General features: G+C 42.8%; 2 protein-coding genes across 3 annotated transcripts in view; both read left to right on the forward strand.

Moving 5' to 3' along the window:
• Positions 1 to 22,322, forward strand: part of LOC138962037 (uncharacterized) — a 384,447-nt gene that overhangs the window by 250,093 nt on the left and 112,032 nt on the right. The gene's annotated exons all lie outside the window — the stretch shown is intronic.
• The window catches only part of LOC138962018 (ubiquitin carboxyl-terminal hydrolase 47-like), a 52,164-nt gene that overhangs the window by 22,865 nt on the left and 6,977 nt on the right, over positions 1 to 22,322 (forward strand). The window contains exons 13-32 of the mRNA XM_070333709.1: positions 328 to 449; positions 1,740 to 1,819; positions 2,261 to 2,312; positions 4,742 to 4,818; positions 5,084 to 5,139; positions 5,590 to 5,702; positions 6,846 to 6,950; positions 7,484 to 7,691; positions 9,539 to 9,654; positions 10,197 to 10,316; positions 10,605 to 10,728; positions 13,191 to 14,270; positions 14,861 to 14,952; positions 15,295 to 15,375; positions 15,872 to 16,068; positions 17,195 to 17,313; positions 18,744 to 18,874; positions 19,253 to 19,300; positions 20,004 to 20,134; positions 20,563 to 20,634. Coding sequence (XP_070189810.1) covers positions 328 to 449; positions 1,740 to 1,819; positions 2,261 to 2,312; positions 4,742 to 4,818; positions 5,084 to 5,139; positions 5,590 to 5,702; positions 6,846 to 6,950; positions 7,484 to 7,691; positions 9,539 to 9,654; positions 10,197 to 10,316; positions 10,605 to 10,728; positions 13,191 to 14,270; positions 14,861 to 14,952; positions 15,295 to 15,375; positions 15,872 to 16,068; positions 17,195 to 17,313; positions 18,744 to 18,874; positions 19,253 to 19,300; positions 20,004 to 20,134; positions 20,563 to 20,634 — 3,124 coding nt within the window. The remainder of the gene's footprint in view (positions 1 to 327; positions 450 to 1,739; positions 1,820 to 2,260; positions 2,313 to 4,741; positions 4,819 to 5,083; positions 5,140 to 5,589; positions 5,703 to 6,845; positions 6,951 to 7,483; positions 7,692 to 9,538; positions 9,655 to 10,196; positions 10,317 to 10,604; positions 10,729 to 13,190; positions 14,271 to 14,860; positions 14,953 to 15,294; positions 15,376 to 15,871; positions 16,069 to 17,194; positions 17,314 to 18,743; positions 18,875 to 19,252; positions 19,301 to 20,003; positions 20,135 to 20,562; positions 20,635 to 22,322) is intronic.

Genomic DNA, 22,322 nt, shown 5'->3' on the forward strand with positions numbered 1-22,322 from the left:
TTTAATAATCACTGTGGCAAAAAAGAATCAGTGACTGTTGGGGTTTTTTTCTCCAAAAAAATGTTGGCGCATTCATATTCATAAGAAAGGACACCTTGCTACAAAGGACAGTGGCAAGGCTCCCCAAGAGTGTCCTTTGCTCGCAGGTTTTACTGTATGCACATTTACGCCAGAGAGAAGTCTTGCAGTTTTCAATAAGCTATTAAAACAGGTTAGAGTTAGGGTTAGCAATGATCTGCGGATTCACTTTGTTTCAACCATGCGAAGAGGGGGATAGCATTGAAGGGGGAAAGAAGAGAAATAACAATGTCACCTTCTTTAATCCAGCAATTGACGAGGGGATAGAGATGGAGGCGGGAGGATCAGCAGCTTCCTCTAACAGCGATGCCTCCAGTGTCAGCAGTGAAGCTGCCACCAACGACCGCAACGCCAGAGAACTCGCTTCAAAGGTAATGATAGACTGGCGCTTTTGAGTAGGTGGTTTGATCGGGTCCAGAATCTTGTCTGGTACAGTGGAACTCCCCTTTTATGATCCCCCCCAATTTAAGACCTTCTTTATTTCACATTTGTGACCCTCCACCACGAAATGAGTTGCATGTCACCTTTGCATGATTTTCATATTTTTACATTTTTTTAAAAGAGTTTTTTTATGCTCTATCCAGTGGTGAAAACCGTTTTAGAAAAGAGCGAAAACAGAGTTATAAACCTGTGACTAAGGTGACCCTCACACTTTTACCACAGTCCCCCCGGACTTATATTAAGCCTAGCGCAGAACCGCGCGAGGTGACATGCGACTCATTTCGTGGTGGAGGGTCACATTTTCTGTTCATAGCTTCTGGAAATGTACCCCCATTTTTAAACTTACTCCATTTTGAGACCCAATTATCTCAGATTTATTAAGAGGGGTACCACTGTAGTTAAAAATGAGTGAACTTTGATATTGCATAACATATTCTCATGATGGTTGTCTCTCCTGGTCATTCTTTTGAAGAAAAGAAAAACTTTCATGAAGATAGTAAAACTGGCTCAGTCTGAATTTTTGTTGTCTCCTTTTGAAGCTTGCAGTGAGAACTCACAGTTCACACAAGATTTGTCTCTTGCTTAACAATAATCCAAAAACTTTTATTTTCTGTTTTATTAGTGTCCACTTAAAAGACCGCTGGGTCAAGGATCAGTGACTGTAGCATTTTGTTTTTTCCGAATTAAACGTTCCTATAACATAACTTGATTGTTTTTTTATTCTTGTTTAACAATAGTTTGCGATGATGCAAAAACAGCTGTCAAATTTTAGAAGATTGGTCTTTGAATAGCATGTAGGCGGGGATGTAGCTCAGTCGGTAGCGCGCTGGATTTGTATCCAGTTGGCCGCTGTCGGCGTGAGTTCGTCCCCACGTTTGGCGAGAGATTTATTTCTCAGAGTCAACTTTGTGTGCAGGCTCTCCTCGGTGTCCGAACACCCGCGTGTGTACACGCAAGCACAAGACCAAGTGCGCACGAAAAAGATCCTGTAATCTATGTCAGAGTTTGGTGGGTTATAGAAACACGAAAATACCCAGCATGCTTCCTCCGAAAACGGCGTATGGCTGCCTAAATGGCGGGGTAAAAAACGGTCATACACGTAAAATTCCACTCGTGCAAAAAACACGAGTGTACGTGGGAGTTTCAGCCCACGAACGCAGAAGAAGAAGAATAGCATGCCACTTTTCGGTGTTTAATGTGTGTATAATGTACCTTTGCAGGGTCCGTATGTGTATGAACTCTTCTCCATCATGATTCACTCGGGCAGTGCAGCTGGCGGTCATTACTACGCCTACATCAAGTGAGTGATTTCTTCTTTGATGTGACGACTTCCGTCGTTGTCTTTTTTGTAGTTATTTTTATCGATCACACTTGTGATGTGTTAGCATTTTAATTTTAAAATGCTCAAGCCTTGCTCAATAAATTACAGCTGTGGTGCTTAAGAAATCTGATAACAAAATACTGCCACGCTCGGCTCTATGACATTAATAACGTTTAACCATTCTGATGCAAGATGCTCGGCTGGGCCAGGTTAGATCAAGGATTTGAGTGTTAATGGGTCTGTGTTAATGGGTCATGTATTTCTCTCTCTCTCTCTCTCTCTCTCTCTCTCTCTCTCTCTCTCTCTCTCTCTCTCTCTCTCTCTCTCTCTCTCTCTTTCTATTTCTCTCTCTCTCTCTCTCTCTCTCTTTCTCTTTCTCTCTCTCTCTCTCTCTCTCTGATTTTTCTCTCTCGATTTCAGGTCATTCACGGATGGTCAGTGGTACAGCTTTAATGATCAACAAGTCTCAAAGGTAAAGAATTATTTCATTTGTTCATTTAAATCATTTTGATTCAATTTCTTATTTTGGTTGCCTTGACAGTGACACTACTGTTTCATTTGAAGATTAATTCAAGTGAAAATCTGGACTGCTTACTTGAGAGAGGTTCTGATGCGTATTTTTCATAATAATGGGATGATAAGTAAATGAAAGTTTCAAAAATAACTAAAGTGGACCATTTCCATTTCAGCAACATAAATTGTTGTTTTTGTATTATAGTTAAAGGCACAGTAAGCCTCCCGTAAACCATCACAGAGCTCCCCGAGCATCTACATACAGTACAAGCATACTTCCATTTGAACGCTCACCGAACGGGAACATCCTGGCTGCTTTCTGTCGAGTGTGAGAAATTTTCAAAGAATTTATTTTCGTGGACTTGCTCCTCTACAACAATGGCGCCTCGTTTTGGTGCTGGACGGCTGTTATGAATATTCAATACCGGAAATCACGCCCGGACAGTAAGCCTCCCGTAAACCATCACAGATACTGTCAGGCTTTTACACACAGTACAAACACCCTTCCATTTGAACGCTCACCAAACGGGAACATCCTAGGTGCCCTACGTAAAGAGCGAGCAATTTTTGAGTCACTTGAGAAAAAGTGACTCTATGTAAACCGGCCGGCCGGCCGTCCGTAGACACCACCTTAACGTTGGACTTTTCTCGGAAACTATCAAAGCGATCGGGCTCATATTTTGTTTAGTCGTGACCTCCAATGACCTCTACACTTTAACGATGGTTTCGTTGACCTTTGACCTTTTTCAAGGTCACAGGTCAGCGTCAAAGGAAAAATTAGACATTTTATATCTTTGACAAAGTTCATCGGATGTGATTGAAACTTTGTAGGATTATTCTTTACATCAAAGTATTTACATCTGTAGCCTTTTACGAACGTTATCAGAAAAACAAGGGAGATAACTAGCCTTTTCTGTTCGGCAACACACAACTTAACGTTGGGCTTTTCTCGGAAACTATAAAAGTGACCGGGCTCAAATTTTATGTGAACGTGACTCATTGTGTTGTGAATAGCAATTTCTTCCTGTCCATCTGATGCCTCATATAATATTCAGAACTGCGAAAGTGACTCGATCGAGCGTTTGCTCTTCTTGTTAAAGAATTAATTTTGCAGATTGTCTCGAACACTTTTTGGACCCTGAACTCAGGTCAAAAATGAGTTACTTCCCTTCGGGTCTCATTCTATCGATGTAAACTGGCCATGGCCGTGGATCGATGATTATCGGAATGTTTTTGGACCGTGGTGCGTTTTTGCGCTAGACCTAACTTTTAAAATCTAAATAATAAATTGACAGCTTGTTACACAAACATTCTTTAATCATAAAAGAATTTGTTTTTCATCAAGACAAGATCAGTACAATTCGAAGTTGTGAAAGTTTGAAAAAAGAAAAGCCCGGAAGCAGGGTCACAGCAGACGACGGTTTATGCATTTCGCCGTTCCTCTCAACAGTCAAAAGCCATCGCTAGAGTTCTTGTGAACCACAGCCGTTTATTTCGTGCATAAAAACGTGCTATTGTAGATAAGCTCACATCGAGTCACATTCAAATGACTTACAAACGACTACATTGTGAAAAAGGGAAACTGGATCACACGGGTTCACGATGGCTCAGGGGTAAGATAAACCACGCAAAAATAAATTCTTTGAAAATTGTTCGCTCTTTACGGAGGGCACCTAGGATGTTCTCAATCGGTGAGTGTTTAAATGAAAGGGTGTTTGTACTGTGTGTAAAAGCCTGACCGTATCTGTGATGGTTTACGGGAGGCTTACTGTGCCTTTAACATTTTTGAGTCACTTGAGAAAAAGTGACTCTATGTAATCGGTCAGTGTTAGTCTGTCCGGCCGGCCGTAGACACCACCTTAACGTTGGACTTTTCTCGGAAACTATCAAAGCGATCGGGCTCATATTTTGTTTAGTCGTGACCTCCAATGACCTCTACACTTTAACGATGGTTTCGTTGACCTTTGACCTTTTTCAAGGTCACAGGTCAGCGTCAAAGGAAAAATTAGACATTTTATATCTTTGACAAAGTTCATCGGATGTGATTGAAACTTTGTAGGATTATTCTTTACATCAAAGTATTTACATCTGTAGCCTTTTACGAACGTTATCAGAAAAACAAGGGAGATAACTAGCCTTTTCTGTTCGGCAACACACAACTTAACGTTGGGCTTTTCTCGGAAACTATAAAAGTGACCGGGCTCAAATTTTATGTGAACGTGACTCATTGTGTTGTGAATAGCAATTTCTTCCTGTCCATCTGATGCCTCATATAATATTCAGAACTGCGAAAGTGACTCGATCGAGCGTTTGCTCTTCTTGTTATGTTGGTTATCAACTGTTCTACTGTTTGCAGCTTATGTAAATTGCATGCATTGTCTTTTGCAGATTACATACGATGACATTCAGAAAACGTATGGAGGATCATCCATGAGTAGAAGTTACTACTCCTCTGCATATAGCAGGTAACTTTCTGTATAACTTTCCATTCTTTTCAAACCTGTTGTTGTTGGTGTAGAGTGTGTGTGTGAGTGTGAGTTTTTTGTTTTGTTTTTTGTTTTGTTAGATTTTTAGTTCCTTTGTTATTGTATGGGCATCAAGGGCTTCACTTGTATATGTGCATCTTTTTCATGCAGAAATTGTATGAAGTTCTCTTTTATCGTGTAAGTCAGCATTTTGTCTGTTGTATGCATAAATTTTAAATTGAGAACATTTTATCTTTTTGTGCAGCTCCACAAGTGCATACATGTTGATGTATCGACAAATTGACAAGAAGAGGAATGGAGGTATGTCCAGTTCTCAATCCTTCAAGCTTGTCTATAGGTACCCTAAAACTCTACATTTGTCGAGTTTCAGTATGCTTGCTTACACACACAAACAGACATTCTGTAATTAAAGCTACAGGGAAATTAATCAGCACTATGGGACTTCTTGCATATTTTTCTCAAAAACATTTGAACTGTGTGTGTGTGTGTGTGTGTGTGTGTGTGTGTGTGTGTGTGTGTGTGTGTGTGTGTGTGTGTGTGTGTGTGTGTGTGTGTGTGTGTGTGTGTGTGTGTGACAGAGAGTGAGAGTGAGAATGTGTGTGTGAGTATGTGCATGAATGAGCTTTGCGTGCGTGCATGTTTTCCCATACCCTCTCTGTTAACATATCTCTTACATCAGGAAAACAAAAGCAACCAGTGAATGTAAACCACAAAGAAGTGGTAAACCAAATTGTTGCTGTTGTGTTGCAGACTTCATGGCACCAGAAGACTTCCCAGACCCCTTGAAGCAGCAGCTGCTGGATCAGCAGCACAAAGAGGAACAGGAGCGCCGCCAAAGAGAACTCGACAAGTCGACATGCAAGGTACACAGTTTACACAGCTACACAAATAGAGGCAAAGATATCAGAAATTGGTGTGAGCTGAAGTTGCATGAAGAAAGAAGAAGCTAACAGTCGTGATACTCTTTCGATCCTAAGTGCTGCAAACAAAACGTACAAACGGCTTGGTGAGAGGAATAGTGGATGGAAATGCATGAGTGCACACGTGAATGTGTGTGAACAAGAATAATGTCCAAGTTTGAGGCCATAAACATTACTCCCATCTGTCAATATATCTTATAGTGTTGAAGTACAGTGACACTCATGATGGGATGAGTAGACAAATGTCTTATCATACCTTGATAAGAGGCATATTTTGGTCAAGTGAATAGCTGAAGAAATGCCTTGTTTAGGGAGATGTTTCATCAATAAGGGGTCTCATACTACTACACCTAGTGCTATAACACAGAAGTTTGTGTACAATCTATCTATCTATCTCTTTTCTTACTCTAAACAACGAAGTGACTGTGGTAAGATGAACAAAGTTAAAAAACAAAGGATTACTGTACTCACCAATACAAAGACGACACAAGACGATTACGAATTTTCGCTTCTGGAAGCTTCATCAGGAAAAGATCGAAGCTTCCAGAAGCGAAAATTCGTAATCATCTTAGTTCCTTCCCCTTTTTGCGTGTTCCCCCTCCATTTTCTTTCAAACCCTGTTCGTTCCGTGTTGCGTCTGTTTTTTGTTGTCTTTTGTGTTCTTTTCCTGATGAAGCTTCCAGAAGCGAAAATTTAATCGTCTTGTGTCGTCTTTGTATTGGTGAGTACAGTAATCCTTTGTTTTTTAACTCTTTTCTTACTTCCATGGTATTGTTTCATTTAATCATAGAACCTGATCTCATGTTTTTCCATGTCATCTTGTGACAATATTACCACGTTCTCTAGACAGTATGATGAATAAACTTGCAATGTGTTTTGTTATATCACCAGATCAAAGTGTACATGTTTCACCCAGAAGACCAGAAGACTTGCAATGTGTTTTGTTATATCACCAGATCAAAGTGTACATGTTTCACCCCAATGACCAGTGAACTTGCAATATGTTTTGTTATATCACCAGATCAAAGTGTACATGTTTCACCCCAATGACCAGTGAACTTGCAATGTGTTTTGTTATATCACCAGATCAAAGTGTACATGTTTCACCCAGAAGACCAGAGGAAGATGGAGGTGCGGCTAGATGTCCACAAAGATAAAACTCTGGCTGAGGCCACCACCCTTGTGCATCAGGTTCGTGTGTGCCTATGTAATGCTGTTTCTTTCTTCTTTCTTTTTCTATGTTTCAAGTATAAGCATCTTATGGTTTCACTTTGTCTGCATTTAGTGGGTTCATGAGAATAAAGTTGTCTGAGAGAGAAAATATCTTGGTGTATTCGAATCTGTGTATTTATTTCCAGGAGCGTAAGGCAGTCTCTTTTACTTTACACCTGTGTCTGTATGTACGCATGTTTTGCAGATGAAAGCTCTGTTTGTGGAGAATGTGTTGTAAGTTGTTGAATTTTTTTTCTTATCGAGTTTGCAGTTTTAACATCACACTTTTTTATCCTCATTTGTGATTCTTTTAGTCTATAACTGTACGTCAAAAAATCATAGTTGAGCTGTAACATATATAAGAGTTTAACTGGCGAAATTGAGAGTGGTGATTGAGGCGTCACCATTGTGATGGACACAGCATAGTGGTGATTGACAGAGCATAGCGGGCATGAACATATCACTATTCATTCACACTTAACATAACAGCTTCATCTTTCTTTTCCCTGAAGCTGTTCGAGCTTGACGGCTTGGTGGACGTCACGTGCTGTCGCCTGGTCAAGTACGACGAGTATCTGGACTCGCTGGAGAGGTCGTACGAGGGAGAGGAGCAGCAGACGATGACGACTGTCCTTGGCGGGGTCAAGGCCAGCTACAACTTTGACCTCTTAATGGAGACGCGGCGACCTGACCAGGTGTTCCAGCCCTATAAACCTGGAGGTGGGTTACTGTGATGTAAAGGAAAAAGGGAAAATGTTGGTGGAAGGAAAGTGATAAAATACTGAAGGGGAAAGGATTGTTTGATTGTGAAGTTAACTTTGAGGTTATGAATAAAGAGAGCATGGAGGCATGCATGGACCCCCCGCGGGTTAGGGGGAGTCCCATATTGGTTGGGACGAGAAAGAATTTACCCGATGCTACCCAGCATGTCGTAAGAGGCGACTAACGGTTCTGTTTCTCCTTTTACCCTTGTTAAGTGTTTCTTGTATAGAATATAGTCAATGTTTGTAAAGATTTTAGTCAAGCAGTATGTAAGAAATGTTAAGTCCTTTGTACTGGAAACTTGCATTCTCCCAGTAAGGTCATATATTGTACTACGTTGCAAGCCCCTGGAGCAATTTTTTGATTAGTGCTTTTGTGAACAAGAAACAATTAACAAGTGGCTCTATCCCATCTCCCCCCTTTCCCCTATCCCATCTCCCCCCTTTCCCCGTCGCGATATAACCTTGAATGGTTGAAAACGACGTTAAACACCAAATAAAGAAAGAAAGAAAGAAAGGCATGCATGGTTAAGAGCCACCGCTTGATTGAATAGCATGAGAAAAGATGCAAAGAAAATTTGCTTGAAAACTAAATTAAAAAAATTATTAGTAAATAAATCAATAGATCTACAAATAACCAAGTTGATGAACAGAATAACATAAATCTTGGACCGCAAGAGAAATACAAATTTAAGACACTGCACTCTATTCACTTCATGATTAATTTCAAATTAGTAGCATATGATGACCATTAGCTGCAAGAATTTAGGAACTGTTCTTCAAGATATTGTCTTATCAGTAATTGTTCAAATCTGCCCTGATATGGCCCTTCGTGGTCGGCTAGGCGTTAAGCAAACAAACAAACAAACAAAATTGTTCAAATTTCTGTCTTTTTTTGGCAATATATTTTCTGTGACAAAGTACAAATGCCTTTTGTATTTTCCGTCTTCAGACATGATTCTTTGACAAATATTTCAGTCATTGTTATATTCTTTGCTTCAGTGGAACCCCCATTTAAGACTCCCTCCCTTTTAAGACTCCCTCCCTTTTCAGATTGTGTTTTCTCAGACTTTCTGTTCATAACCTCTGTAAATGCACCCCCATTTTAAGAGTCCCTCCTTTTGAAGACCTGATTTTCTCACATTTTTTTTTAGGTCTTTAAGGGGGAGTTCCACTGTAGCAAGCTTGATGTGTTAAAGTTGTGTTGTGTGTAGGTGTGACGGTCGCATTATCTGTGTGGTGTGTGTAGTCATTGACGGTTGCGTTCTATGTGTGTTGTGTGTAGGAGTGACGGTTGCATTCTATGAGTGTTGTGTGTAGGAGTGACGGTTGCGTTCTATGTGTGTTGTGTGTACGAGTGACGGTTGCATTCTATGAGTTGTGTGTAGGAGTGACGGTTGCATTCTATGTGTGTTGTGTGTAGGAGTGACGGTTGCGTTCTATGTGTGTTGTGTGTAGGAGTGACGGTTGCATTCTACGAGTGTTGTGTGTAGGAGTGACGGTTGCGTTCTATGTGTGTTGTGTGTACGAGTGACGGTTGCATTCTATGAGTTGTGTGTAGGAGTGACGGTTGCATTCTATGTGTGTTGTGTGTGGGAGTGACAGTTGCGTTCTATGTGTGTTGTGTGTAGGAGTGACGGTTGCATTCTATGAGTGTTGTGTGTAGGAGTGACGGTTGCATTCTATGTGTGTTGTGTGCAGGAGTGACGGTTGCATTCTATGAGTGTTGTGTGTAGGAGTGACGGTTGCATTCTATGAGTGTTGTGTGTAGAAGTAATAGCCGCGTTCTGTGTGTGTTGTGTGTAGGAGTGACGGTGAAGGTGTTCCTGGTGGACATCCAGACCGACACCATCAGACCGCCGGTCAGCGTGAGGGCCTACCTGGTGCAGACCGTGGAGGAGTTCAAAAACCTGCTCTCTCAGGTGAGTGACCACTGAGTGTCCTTTCTGGGCCAAGACTTGCTGACATTAACACCATTTGGCCCCGTGTGTGGCCAGGCTCACAGACCTACGGGGTGAATCTCGAACGGTCGCTCTTATTTCAGTATGTGGCGTCACTTTCAAGTCTATGATATATATATCGGGACTATGGCGACTTGTCTTTCTTTCTGCTTTTTTTGTAACTCTTTGTTAGACTGGAGAACTCTCTGTGGTTCTATGATTTTCTGAAGGTGACTGTCGCTGTGAGAGAACAAATGTGGCTAAGATAAAAAAAATTCTTGAAAATAATTGGGGAGCTATCTTTCTGAGTCCACTTCTACATCCGCTTTTCAGTGTTCTGGCTGCTAGGAGAAGCCATCAGATTGTTGTTATAATCACTAAAAAAAATTGTTCCTCTCTGGGCACCATCAGGGTTTGTGATGGGCCATCTTGGGAACCCAGCCAATTTTCAGATTTTTTTCCTCAAGTGTTCTCCAGCTTTTGTGTGTGTGTTTCATTTGCATCATTCTGTTGTACTTGTGCAGGTGTTGGGTTTACCTGTGGACTCGATGCGTCTGGTCCTGGAGCGTTTCCACAACGACCTGCGTCTTCTGACCAACCCCTCCAAGACACTCAAGGCTGAGGGGTTCTTCAAAAGCAACAAGGTAAGGCACAGCAAAAGCTCTAATTTCCTTCTCGTCAGTAAACTTTAAGAACAGCTGCATCTTGTTAACTCTTAAAACAGCTGTTTTGCATGTTGCACGTTGTAAATTCTAAGAATGAAACTGACCTTGGATGATTTGAATGAGTACAAACTGGCATGGCTTTTTGACATTCTTGATGCAATCATGTAGCTGATAGCATTAACTGTACATTGCAGTTTAAACTGTATTTCATAACCACAATGGTAAATCGTGTGTGGGTGAAATTAATAACTTTTGTTAACTTTTCAGGTATACGTGGAGTGCTCAGGTGATGCGTCGGATGTCAAACTGCCCTATGTCCAGAGTCACCTGTACAAGCTGCTTGACCGTCATCAAAACACCATCCGCATTCATGTCAATGTTCCCACACCAGGTAGGCTATTATACCAAGGGGGAAACTGCTTGTGTTTTAACCTGAGGTAAAGTTTGAACGGTCATAGTTAACTTAAAGTCAGTTCAGTTGCAAGTTTCTGTTTAAAGTTATGTTTGTGTTACAGCTCTTGGCGTGTTGATACAGTTTAAATGCATGATCGGTATTAATGGTTCCTGATACTGATAGTTGCATTGCATAGGACCTGTTACCAGGTCAGAGATCTCATATCCACCCTGTAGACACAATAGTATTATCACGCTTGAACGAAAATGTGAGAATCACTATGTGTCCAACTGTCATAAATGCTTGCAGACCAGAATCTATGATGCATTATTTATTCTTAAATATTTTCAGGATCATTAGGCTTTGATACAAACTTTTTCTGTTAAGCAGTCGAACCAGTCTATAACGACCATCCAAGGGACAAACTTCTTCTTCTTCTTCTGCGTTCGTGGGCTGAAACTCCCACGTACACTCGTGTTTTTGCACGAGTGGAATTTTACGTGTATGACCGTTTTTACCCCGCCATTTAGGCAGCCATACGCCGCTTTCGGAGGAAGCATGCTGGGTATTTTCGTGTTTTCTATAACCCACCGAACTCTGACATGGATTACAGGATCTTTTACGTGCGCACTTGGTCTTGTGCTTGCGTGTACACACGAAGGGGGATAAGCCACTAGCAGGTCTGCACATAAGTTGACCTGGGAGATCGGAAAAATCTCCACACTTAACCCACCAGGCGGCCGCGGCCGGGATTCGAACCCTCGACCTTCCGATTAGGAGGCCGACGTCTTACCACCCCGCCACAACGCCCGTCGAGGGGACAAACAAAAACTGGTCGTTGAAGACAGGTTGTCGCAATGGAAAGGTGAATTGTACAGCAGTCCCTCTCATGAACGGACACCCTTGGGCCCTAGCTAAACTGTCCGTACATTGCAGGTGTCCGGTCACGGGAGGGGTGACCACACCACCCCCTCCCCCGGGCCATACACTCGACTTGCACAGAGACACACAAACAACAGGATTGAGTCTATGCTAATCACTTCTTGTGGCAACTAAATAATAACAATAAACTCCTAATAGTTCTTTAAACGTTTTGTAAAAAGGATTTGTTTGAAAAGTGTTGAAAAGAAGAGATAAAATAAATCCTCAAGGCAGTGAACACACTCACCATGCGCTGACATACGAAAGCAGCCACACAAACACAGTACAGAGGAGCGTGTGCAGATGCTTTGCAAGAATAAGCTTGAAAACCAGTTTGAATAAATAGCAGCAGATAGAGCTGCATGTCATAATCATGTAATTTATTTTTTTCTTGTCTGGCTTTATTGACTGCATGCCGATCATGTGGCATGGCAGTGACTTTTCACTCTTCAGTCGGAAATACACTGTACATAACACAGCTCCCACTCTCCCTCACTAATGCCTACCCCAAGCCGTGACAACTGATGCTTGGAAATGTTGTGGAAGAGTACACCTCTCTATTTCTCTACAATGCTCTTCCTGCTGACATGCAGTGACACCGGACACCCCACAGAGTTTAGCCAGCTAACCCTCCTCCCCCCCTCCTCCACCCCCACTTCCTCTCTCTCACTCCCTCCAGCCATGTACTGTTGGGGGCTGTGGCCAGAGAGGTGTCAGCTAATTGAGGCCAGCTGCACTGTTCACTCAGAGCAAAACCAGTTGACTGTGTCGTAACTTTTGACAAGGCAAGACAACTGAAGGGTTCATAGATTAGGCAACCGACTCACTGGTCAAGGCTGAGGGGAAACAAGAGTATCTTGTCAATGAAAGAGGTTACACACAGACACACGATGCTGAGAACTGTGGCCGGTTTTTCACTCACTTTCGCTCAGGACCTTCATCGACTGTGGTTTCTGTTGTTTACGTCCAACAGACAAGAATAAAGAGCTCAGTGCAGTTTCATGTTGGCATCTTCGCATGTACTCTTCACTCCTGACCAAAACTACCCCACCTCCTGATGGGTACATGTGCACTCAAGTTATCAGTGACTGTCATCACGCCATTGCGGCTGTGATCTTCGTACCAAGAGCCGGACTGCTCTGTTATCGATTTTGTTGTGGTGAAAATTTGACGATGGTCTGTCCGTACATTGGAGGTATGACCTGCTGTTGGGACCGAAAATGAGTGTCCGCGTCCACGTTTTGCAGGTGTCCGTTTAAGGGGGGGCAAATATAGAAGGAAAACACTCCGTGCCGAGCAAATGTGTCCGTACATGTCAGGTGTCCGCTCACGCCGGGGGCCGTACATTGCAGGGACTGCTGTATAGAAGAAATATTCGTTTGGGATCCTTCACAGTGGTCATTGTAAACAGGTTGTGGCTTTGGAAAGGTGGCTGCAAGGACAGGTTCGACTCTACTTTGTTTCAGTATGCGCAACTGCCTTCATTTTGCTTTGTTTCTATGACGTGGACCCCACTACAGAATGAGATTTGTTTTCAGAAACGATGACACAGTACCTGAACTCCTTACAACAGACACGCCAGCGGCTGGAGTACTACTCGGCGCGGGCACAGGGAGCTTGCGGAGAACCGGGCGACTACGACCAACGCACAGCCTCCATGCGTGAGCGCCGCAGCTCCCTGGGTGGCGTTGCTGGGGGCGACTACAGTGGAGAGCTGGACTACGGGGTGGGGGGCGTGCTAGGCGGGGACCTGGTCTCGCTGGGGATGGGGCTGGGCAACCTGAGCGTGCACACCTCTCACAGCGACCCCTCCATCTACCACAGCTGTCGCTCCCAGCTGGCTACCAGAGACTTTGTGGTGGACCCGCCCGGGCCCGGCAGCGACAACGACAACAACTCCAACTCGTCCCTTCACTGCTCTCCGTCGGGGTCGGAGGGACGTAGCAACAGCCCCGTGGGTCCCAGCTCGTCCAGTCAGGATACCAGCACCAGCGCCGAGTTTTCTCTCTCCGCCAATTTCCCCTCCCCCCACGACGCTCCCCTATCCTCTCCGGATGATTTGGAAAATGACTGCGGGGAGTTTCACGCTCCCCCTCCCCCTGCCCCCACAGACTTGAGTGGACAGGGCGTGCCGTTTTCTTCCCCTGGAAGGGAAGAAGGCGGCGGTGACGAGGTGGTGGTGGACAGTGTGAATGTGAGGGGGAATTTGAAAGTGGACCCCGGGTGTAGCCGTGAGGGTGTGTCGTTAGATCAGGCAGCGTCGTTAAGTGATGTCGCTGCTGCTGCTGCGGCCTCAGCGTCTGTCCCCTTTCCCTCCCCCACCGCCTCCTCCACTGTCCCCATTCCACAAAATGAAGACTGGGACGCGGAGGTCACCAATGCCAAATGTCACCCGCCTCCTCCTCCTCCCCCTCCTCCACCCCCACCTCCTCCTCCTCAGTCACTGGGGAAGCTGAGCAACCCCACGACAGACACGTCCAGCATGCACGGCAAGGAGTCGACGGAAAGCGGGTTCGAATCCAGCTCAGGTGTGGGTCAGAGCGGGTGGGAAGCAGAAGAGGACTCACATCGTTACTTCTTCGCTGTGCCCATGGGTGTGTCGGACCCTGGAGTGCGCAGTGAGTTTCCTTGATGTACTTTGTGATAAGCATTAGTGTTCTTTTTCGTAAGTGATTTCATGGGTGCGTATGGCTATGTTAGAAAGTGTAAATTTGATAAGTATGTGGGTCAGAAGAAAAATAATGAAGTTTTGAACGAAGGAGGCTAACGAGTATACCATGGCAGTGTCAGGCAGATATCCTACATACATCTATGTGTCTGGTGAGAGTTGTACATACACAATTAAGACAGCCTATCAGGGGTGCGTGGGAAAATGCAGCATTGGCCTAAAGCCTATAAAGAGTTCGCAAAAATGTTGAGTGCTTTGATGAAAGATGGTGACAGGAAATGTCAAATGTGAAGAGGATGAGCATCAGTTAGGAGATAGTAATAAAAGAAATCATATTTCCTTGGTTATTTGTAGTTTGGCATTCAGCCCTTTCACTCCTAAGTCCTATTCTGTAAAATGGTGTTGTGGGCTCATGAAAAAAGAAATATCATGCTTGATCTGTCTTCGTTGTTGTCCTTGGTTGGGTTATGGTTTTTCCCTTCTTCTTTCTCCAAGAAGTTTTGTGCATAAGTACACTGTTTTTGATGTTGGTATCAACAGGTTTAACCGTGTTTGTGGACAAGAGAATAACCCTTGGGGCTTTCAAGAAAGAGTTGGAACAACATGTGGGCACTACCTCAGAGAACTTCAAGGTGAGATGCTTTGCTCTCATATACTTATTCTTAACATTTGACATGCGATTGTTGGGAACTTCCTAATCAACTCTGAGGCTGGGATGCTGATTTCTTAGTTTTTTTGTTTGTTCTTCGTTCTGTTGTTGTTTATTTTTTCATTCAGGCACAAAATGTCTTTCTTAGTTTGCTCTCGCATCAATATCAAGTCCTGATAATATTTTTTCCTGATGTTCTATGATCACCACAGTACCAAAGTATTGTGTTTCGTTGTGGCAAAGACGAGGAAAGTAGAGCAGTGACAGGAACAGTTCGGAGCAAATAGCTTTCATGATTTAACACTCATCTCCACTGGTTTTGCAGGTGTATCGAGTATACTCCAACAACCAAGAGTTTGAAAGTGTTCGACTCTCAGACACATTGTCTTTCTTGGAGGATGGGAAGGTATGTGACGGTATTATGAGACGCTTTTTGATGACATTTTGTATGTCTCCTTTGGGGTGTTTTTAATTAAACAAAGTAACTATTATGGCTTCTTTTCGGTTATTTCTGTCTGAATTTGATGACAGGTTATTCAAATTTGCTGTTTTTTAGGTGAACATAAATTAGTAGAAATCTGTATTTGTCTTATGTCGTATAATAATGAGGCACACGATGTGCAGGTATTCAAAATGGTTGCTAAAAAGAGGTGATCCCCAAGAAAGGTTTGACAAGAAAACTCATTAACTCTTTTCATGTCTTCTCCCAAGTAAGGGCGCATTGAAATTGTTCCGACCAATTCAAACATGGACCACTGCTGTACTGACACTGTGAAACGTAGAAAGGTGTGTCCACAGCTGATCAAAATATATCTTAAAGGTGCGTTGAAGTTGTTCCCACCAATTAAAACATGGACCACTACTCTACTGACACTGTAAAATATAAGAAGGTTCCTCCACAGCTGAATGTGAAGATGGGGCGAGCACTGAGGCCGGGCGAGCACCGCGTGAAGGTGTACCAGCTGAATGTTAACGACGCTGAGCCCTGCAAGTTCCTCATGGAGACCATCTTCGCCAAGGGCATGACCGTGCTGGAGTCCAAGCAACTCATCCTCCCCGACATCAAGGAGAAGTGCAGCATCGACGTCCCCGTAGACAGGTGGGTGCACATCACCTTACTTCTTTTTTGAAGGGATGTGAAAAGTTAGAAACTTAGGAGAGAAAGAGAGTGGAGTGCAGCATTGATATCCCGTAGAAAGGTGGGTGGAGGTCACCTACTTCGTTTAGGAGGATAGTCATTCAAATCTGAATCTGATCTGTAAAGCTGGTCAAGAAGAAGGACATCGGATAGGGTACAACTGAGAAGAAATCATTGGTCTTAAAAATCTGCAGGGGAGGGTGTGTGACTGCTAGATTATTTTCCTGTGTTAATTGTAATTATAAGCACCTTTAACCCTTTCACTGCCTCAGTATAACAGCATTTTGGTATTGCTGTGCGCCAGGGCAAATTTCACTTTCTTCGGTAGGTTCACTAATCTGTTCACTGCTCAATCATTTATTGAGATATCTCTTACATCTTTGGCATGTGGTTTGCTTATGCCCTTGGCTATTATGTGATAACATGATCATTGGACTTAGTTTGTGATTGTTATAGTAAAAATCGATATAATGACCATTTTTGTCAAAAATTACAGTTTCTAAACTTTCACACACACACTGCAGCACGTACAACCGCAGAAAACACAGCTAAAACTGGTGTCAAACATCAGGTACTCACATTATAGCCCATAAAAGTATTCTTCTGTGTGGTAATCCATAAATCACTTCTTGTAGAGCTTCCAGAACACTGTATCATTTGAAAACAGGTCTACAAGTTGATGTCCGACTTTCGGCCGCCATTTTGAATTTTTTAGATCGGAAAAAAACTTCTAAAAAAGTTTTCATTACGTGATACTAACTTATCTGAACGGTCAATGGGAAAGAACTGTGTTTAAAACCTTGGCTTGTGAGATTTATGATTTGTTCTTGGCTATGATACCAGCTCTAAAAATATTTGCTGTTTGCTTTAAACAACGTTTATTCATGTTTTACATGTTCATGAAGTTTACATTGTTATAAAATGAAAACAATAACAAGCCTGCGGCTGTTTAGGCTTTAATAAAATAAAATAAAACTGGTTACAGATGATGTTGACGTGACTAGTTCTGTTCAGTCATTTGGAGGGCTACTACAAAGAATTCTCCATAACTTTGCACCTGTAAAGCTTACCTGTCTGTGCGTTGCAGGTGTCGTTTGCGGAAGAAGTCGTGGAAGAACCCTGGCACTGTCTACATCAACAGTCAGGTGTATGAGGATGAGATCGCCATCTTCCCCAACTGGGAGGTCTTCCTGGAAATCCTCGACAGTGAGTACACCTCTTTGCTGGCACACATGTTCACGCATTGCACTAGACCTCCTTTTTTGAATACGCACAAAAGATGAAGTAATCTTGATTAACTTCTAGAGAAAAGTTAGTACAATGGAACCCCCTTGTGGACCTTCAAAAATCTCAGAAAATCAGGTCTTAAAAAGGAGTGAGTCTTGGTAAATGGGGGTAAATTTACAGAGGTTATGAACCAAAAGTGTGAGAAAACCAAGTTTTAAAAGGAGGAAAGTCTTCAATTGGGGGGGGGGGGGGGGGTCTTAGGTCTTGAAGGGGGGTGCCATCGTTATGTTATATGAAGTCTTACATCGCGCGCGTATCTCCAGACTCGGACTCAAGGCGCAGGGATCTATTTATGCCGTGTGAGATGGAATTTTTTTACACAATACATCACGCATTCACATCGACCAGCAGATCGCAGCCATTTCGGCGCATATCCTACTTTTCACGGCCTATTATTCCAAGTCACACGGGTATTTTGGTGGACATTTTTTATCTATGCCTATACAATTTTGCCAGGAAAGACCCTTTTGTCAATCGTGGGATCTTTAACGTGCACACCCCAATGTAGTGTACACGAAGGGACCTCGGTTTTTCGTCTCATCCGTAAGACTAGCACTTGAACCCACCACCTAGGTTAGGAAAGGGGGGAGAAAATTGCTAACGCCCTGACCCAGGGTCGAACTTGCAACCTCTCGCTTCCGAGCGCAAGTGCGTAATTACCACTCGGCCACCCAGTCATAGGTTGAACTCAAGAGGAATGATTATGACTGCTGTCAAGAAGAATTCAAATTTATGTGCATAGTTTTGTGCCTGAAGGCGTTGACCAGTGAAGCCATAAATTGGCCGAGTTTGCTGTTCATAGATTTGGCACGGACAGGAAAGAAATAGTCGCTGATGAATGACTGTGTGGTGCTGTTGAGTTGAGCATGACATTTAACATCAGCGGCACATGAAAGACAGCTTTGACACCAAGAATAGGTTTTGTAGAACAGGGGGAAAAAAATCATCTCGGGGGAAAAAAACACATTTCTGAAGATCTCTGATCATCCAGTTAATGTTATCTGTTAGTCCTATAGATTTTTAATTAAAGAAAAATACTGCCTGCAAGAGGCAAATACATGTTTTAACAATGGCTTACTACCAGCAGTGCAGGTAGTTGATTACACCTAAACACAAACACATTAGGGTAGCATGACTCTTGTTGATGCTAGCTTTCTTCAGGGAGGAAGTGGCGTAAATTTTCCAGGCGTGGGACGATAAATTATGAAATGAAGTGAAACTTAAAGAGGCAAGGTGGTCCGATTCTAAATAGATTGTATTGAGGAAGAAGGTAATGTTTGTTATAATAGTCGTAAACATTTCAGACTGTTACTTGGCTAAGTGAGCCATTTTTCTTGTTGCCTTTGCAGAGCCGGATGAGTTGAGGAGCATGCAGCAGTTAGCGGTTTACCTGAGGCGCTGGCGCCCGTCCACCTTCACCCTGGATCCTTTCCAGGAGGTGGTGCTCTCTCACCAGGCTGTGGAGGAGCTCAGGCAAAAGGTATGTTGCCCTCTGGCTGGCTGTCTGGCTGGCTGTAAATGTGTGTATGGGGAAAGAGGAGGTGAGACACAAAATATGTGGCTATCTAGCTGGCTGGCTGGCTGGCTGTCTCTGAATGTATGTTTGTGTTGGGGAAATAGAAGCTGAAACAAAAAATATGCGGCGATCTGGCTGGCTGGTTGTGAATGTGTGTATGGGGAAAGAAGAGATGAGACAAAAGATATGTGGCTATCTGTCTGTCTGTCTATCTGTCTTTCTCTCTGTGAATGTGTTTGTGTGCGTTTGTGGAAAGAGGGGCACTTTTGATGTGTAATGCATTTGTTGACCTAATATCTTTGTTACAAGTGTTTAAACAAGTATTGGAACTTCTGTCTGCAGATCTCAGAAGCCAGTGGTATTCCCTTGGAAAATGTGGAGTTTGCAAAGGTAAGTGTTTCTAGTGCAATGTATGCTTTACGTACAGTGAGAATGAATTGTGTGTGCATATTTGACTACAAATAAATCAAGCTGCACACAAACTTTTCTCTTCGGGTGGATAACTTTCTGATTTTGAACAAGGCTTAAGAAGAATCCTGATTGCCTAGCTCCAGGGCTCACTACATCATAATGACAAAGTCAGCTGTAGATCCATTCTGATTTTACATTTCTTCATCTTTGAGAGTCGCAGATTGGATCTATACTTTGGCTCTTCGAAATTAGCATCAAGTAAGATTGTTGGTGTGAGCGTAGATTTCAATTTTTGTTTGGAGGATTGATGTATGACAGGTTTGTATGGATTTTTCATACATATGCAGTGTTGTTTCCAGACACAGAGGACAACAGGTCAGTTAGACCTGGATTCGAAATATATATAACTGTCAAAATGTCCGGGCCGCAAAAAATTGTGTCAAAAGACATCCCGGGTGTCAAAACTGTCCAAGACATTCGTCGGGCCCGAGCATTGCGTCAGATGAAAAAAATATGTGTAAATGACAGACCAAGGCTTGGGAAGAACACTGATTGTTAGGAGATGTAACAGAGAATTTGCTTGTTTGTGTGTGTTGCAGGGAATGATGTAAGACAAGTTTGTGTGTGTTTTCATTCTAAGCGTAGACAGATGTAATAGAGAATTTGCTTGTGTGTGTTGCAGGGAAAGGGGACATTCCCGTGTGAGACGTCGGTGCTGGAGATGCACGCTGACCTGGACTGGAACCCCCAGGTGGCTTCCCTCAACGTCTGGCCCCTCTACATCTGTGATGACGGTCATGTTATTTATTACAGGTAAGTTACCTGGCCAATCTAATGACTATCCCTCCTCCCCAATCCCCCCCCCTCCCCCCTCTATCGCTGGTTCTGGTTCTAATGTTCTTCTGCCCGCCTTATTTCTGTCTGCTTTTTCCTTTTCTTTTTTTGACTGTCTGGGCTTGTCTCTCATCCTCTCTCATCCTCTCTTTATATATCTCTCTATCTCCCCTCTCTCTGTCTCTTTCTCTCCCTCTGTCTCGCAGTTTCCCCTCTCCTTTCTATCTCCCAATCTGCCTGTCTTTTTCTGTTGCTGTGTGTTTGTTTGTCTGTCTGTCTGTTTGTCTGTCTGTCTGTGTTTATATGTGTGTTGAGCAAATTAAGCTTAGCTTATCACATTTTTCTTTTCTTTTGTATATGACAACTTGTGAGTTCAGTCTAAAAAATTTAATATTTTTGCTTTGCAGGGACAGAACAGAAGAACTTCAAGAGTTGTCAGAAGAGAGGAAGAAGGAGATACAGCAGAAAGAAAACATAAGGTAGGAAAGATAATGTGAAAATACTGTGAAAGTTCAGACTGTAAATTCAAATCAGGTGACACCCATAAAAATTAACAAGAGGCGAAGCCATCAAGGCTCACGTAAGAAATCGACAAACAGTAACACAAACTCAATCACTCCGTCACACACACACACACACACACACACAGAAAGAGCATAGGTGAAACTGTGCAAGAAAGCGAGACACTAGATCTAGATCTGTCTGTCTGCATGTAGCCTACTTACAGGGACACGACTGCCAACTAGTCTCAGCCCGCTCAAAATAATAATGACCGAGACTTTCAGTACTTCCTTCGCGTGACGTCTAACCCTCTTACGTCATAATGTGACGTCAATGTAATGTGACGTCTTCAAATGTTAGAGTTTCTACCACAGACATACACACGCACGCACGCACGCACATACGCACGCACGCACAGACAAAGTTACGATCGCATAGGCTACACTTACGTGAGCCAAAAATAAACAGTCAACAATACAAATTGCTCACAGCAGTGCCAGCTTCAATTTTTGTATCATTCTTAAATATGTGTGTCGGCCTCCAATGTGGAAGGTTGAGTGCTCACCTGGTTAAGGGTGGAGATTTTTGTGATCTCTCAGGTCAACTTATGTGCAGACCTGCCAGTGCTTTATCCCCCTTCATGTGTACACACAAGCGCAAAACCAAGAATGCACGAAAAAGATCCTGTTTTGGTTGGTTTTAGAAACACATGAAGCATGCATCCACCGAAAATGGAGAATTAACATTACCAGAGTTCTGACGTTAGCCGTTAAGGGGAGGTGGGCCAGTGCACTACCTTTTTTTTAATTTTCAATGTTTTATTGTGTCTGAATGTTATTTTATGAAAGAAATGAACAAATGATGACAAAGAATAGTCACTTTTTGTATTTTCGGTTGCTGGTTTTTGTTTTACGCGACAAAAACAGTCAAAATACAGACAAAAGTGGAGTACAGGAGATACACGGATTTTCATCAGATGTGATTGTCACACTTCTAATTATTGTTTTATTTTATCCTTCTGGGTATGCTCTAGGGGATTACGAAGCAGATCTTGTTTATTATATTTATATTTGGAGTTAGGAACACTTCTTTGTTACAACTGTCAAACTTTAGGGTAACGCTTGCAAAATTATTTTTTGAAATAATCTGGATATGACTATAATAAAATTTCAGCAAAATCCCTTCGTAATCCCCCAGAATGTTATATTCTGCACAAACTACAAAAGAAAATATTGCTCTAGCTAAATTACAGCCAGAGAAATCGCGTAACCCAAGACGTAACCGTAGGCAAAATGGCTGAACTGAGAAAAACGACATTGAAGATTGAACACCACAGAAACACTATTGAAACAGACACACAAGGACAAAACTGTGTTATGAATGAACAGCTTAGTTTATTTGAATTGCAAACTACTTAGCCTTTAGCACGCCAGCAGAGAATTTATGCGTCCATCCTTTCTTTCCCTCTGTCAACCAGCATGGGGATACTGCCCCAGCGCTAAACGTGTATCAATGACCCGATTCTCGTTTGTATTTGCATGCGAGAATAACGGTATTTTTAACGGTAACTTACTTGAGCCAGAACGAGACTTATTTCCTTCCGTTATCTCGTCGATTTGTTGGTTTCCTCGAAGTTTTCTGCTTTTGTTTTTACATCGATACAGTA

This window comes from Littorina saxatilis, linkage group LG3 (assembly GCF_037325665.1).
Source record: "Littorina saxatilis isolate snail1 linkage group LG3, US_GU_Lsax_2.0, whole genome shotgun sequence".
NCBI classification, from domain to species: domain Eukaryota; kingdom Metazoa; phylum Mollusca; class Gastropoda; order Littorinimorpha; family Littorinidae; genus Littorina; species Littorina saxatilis.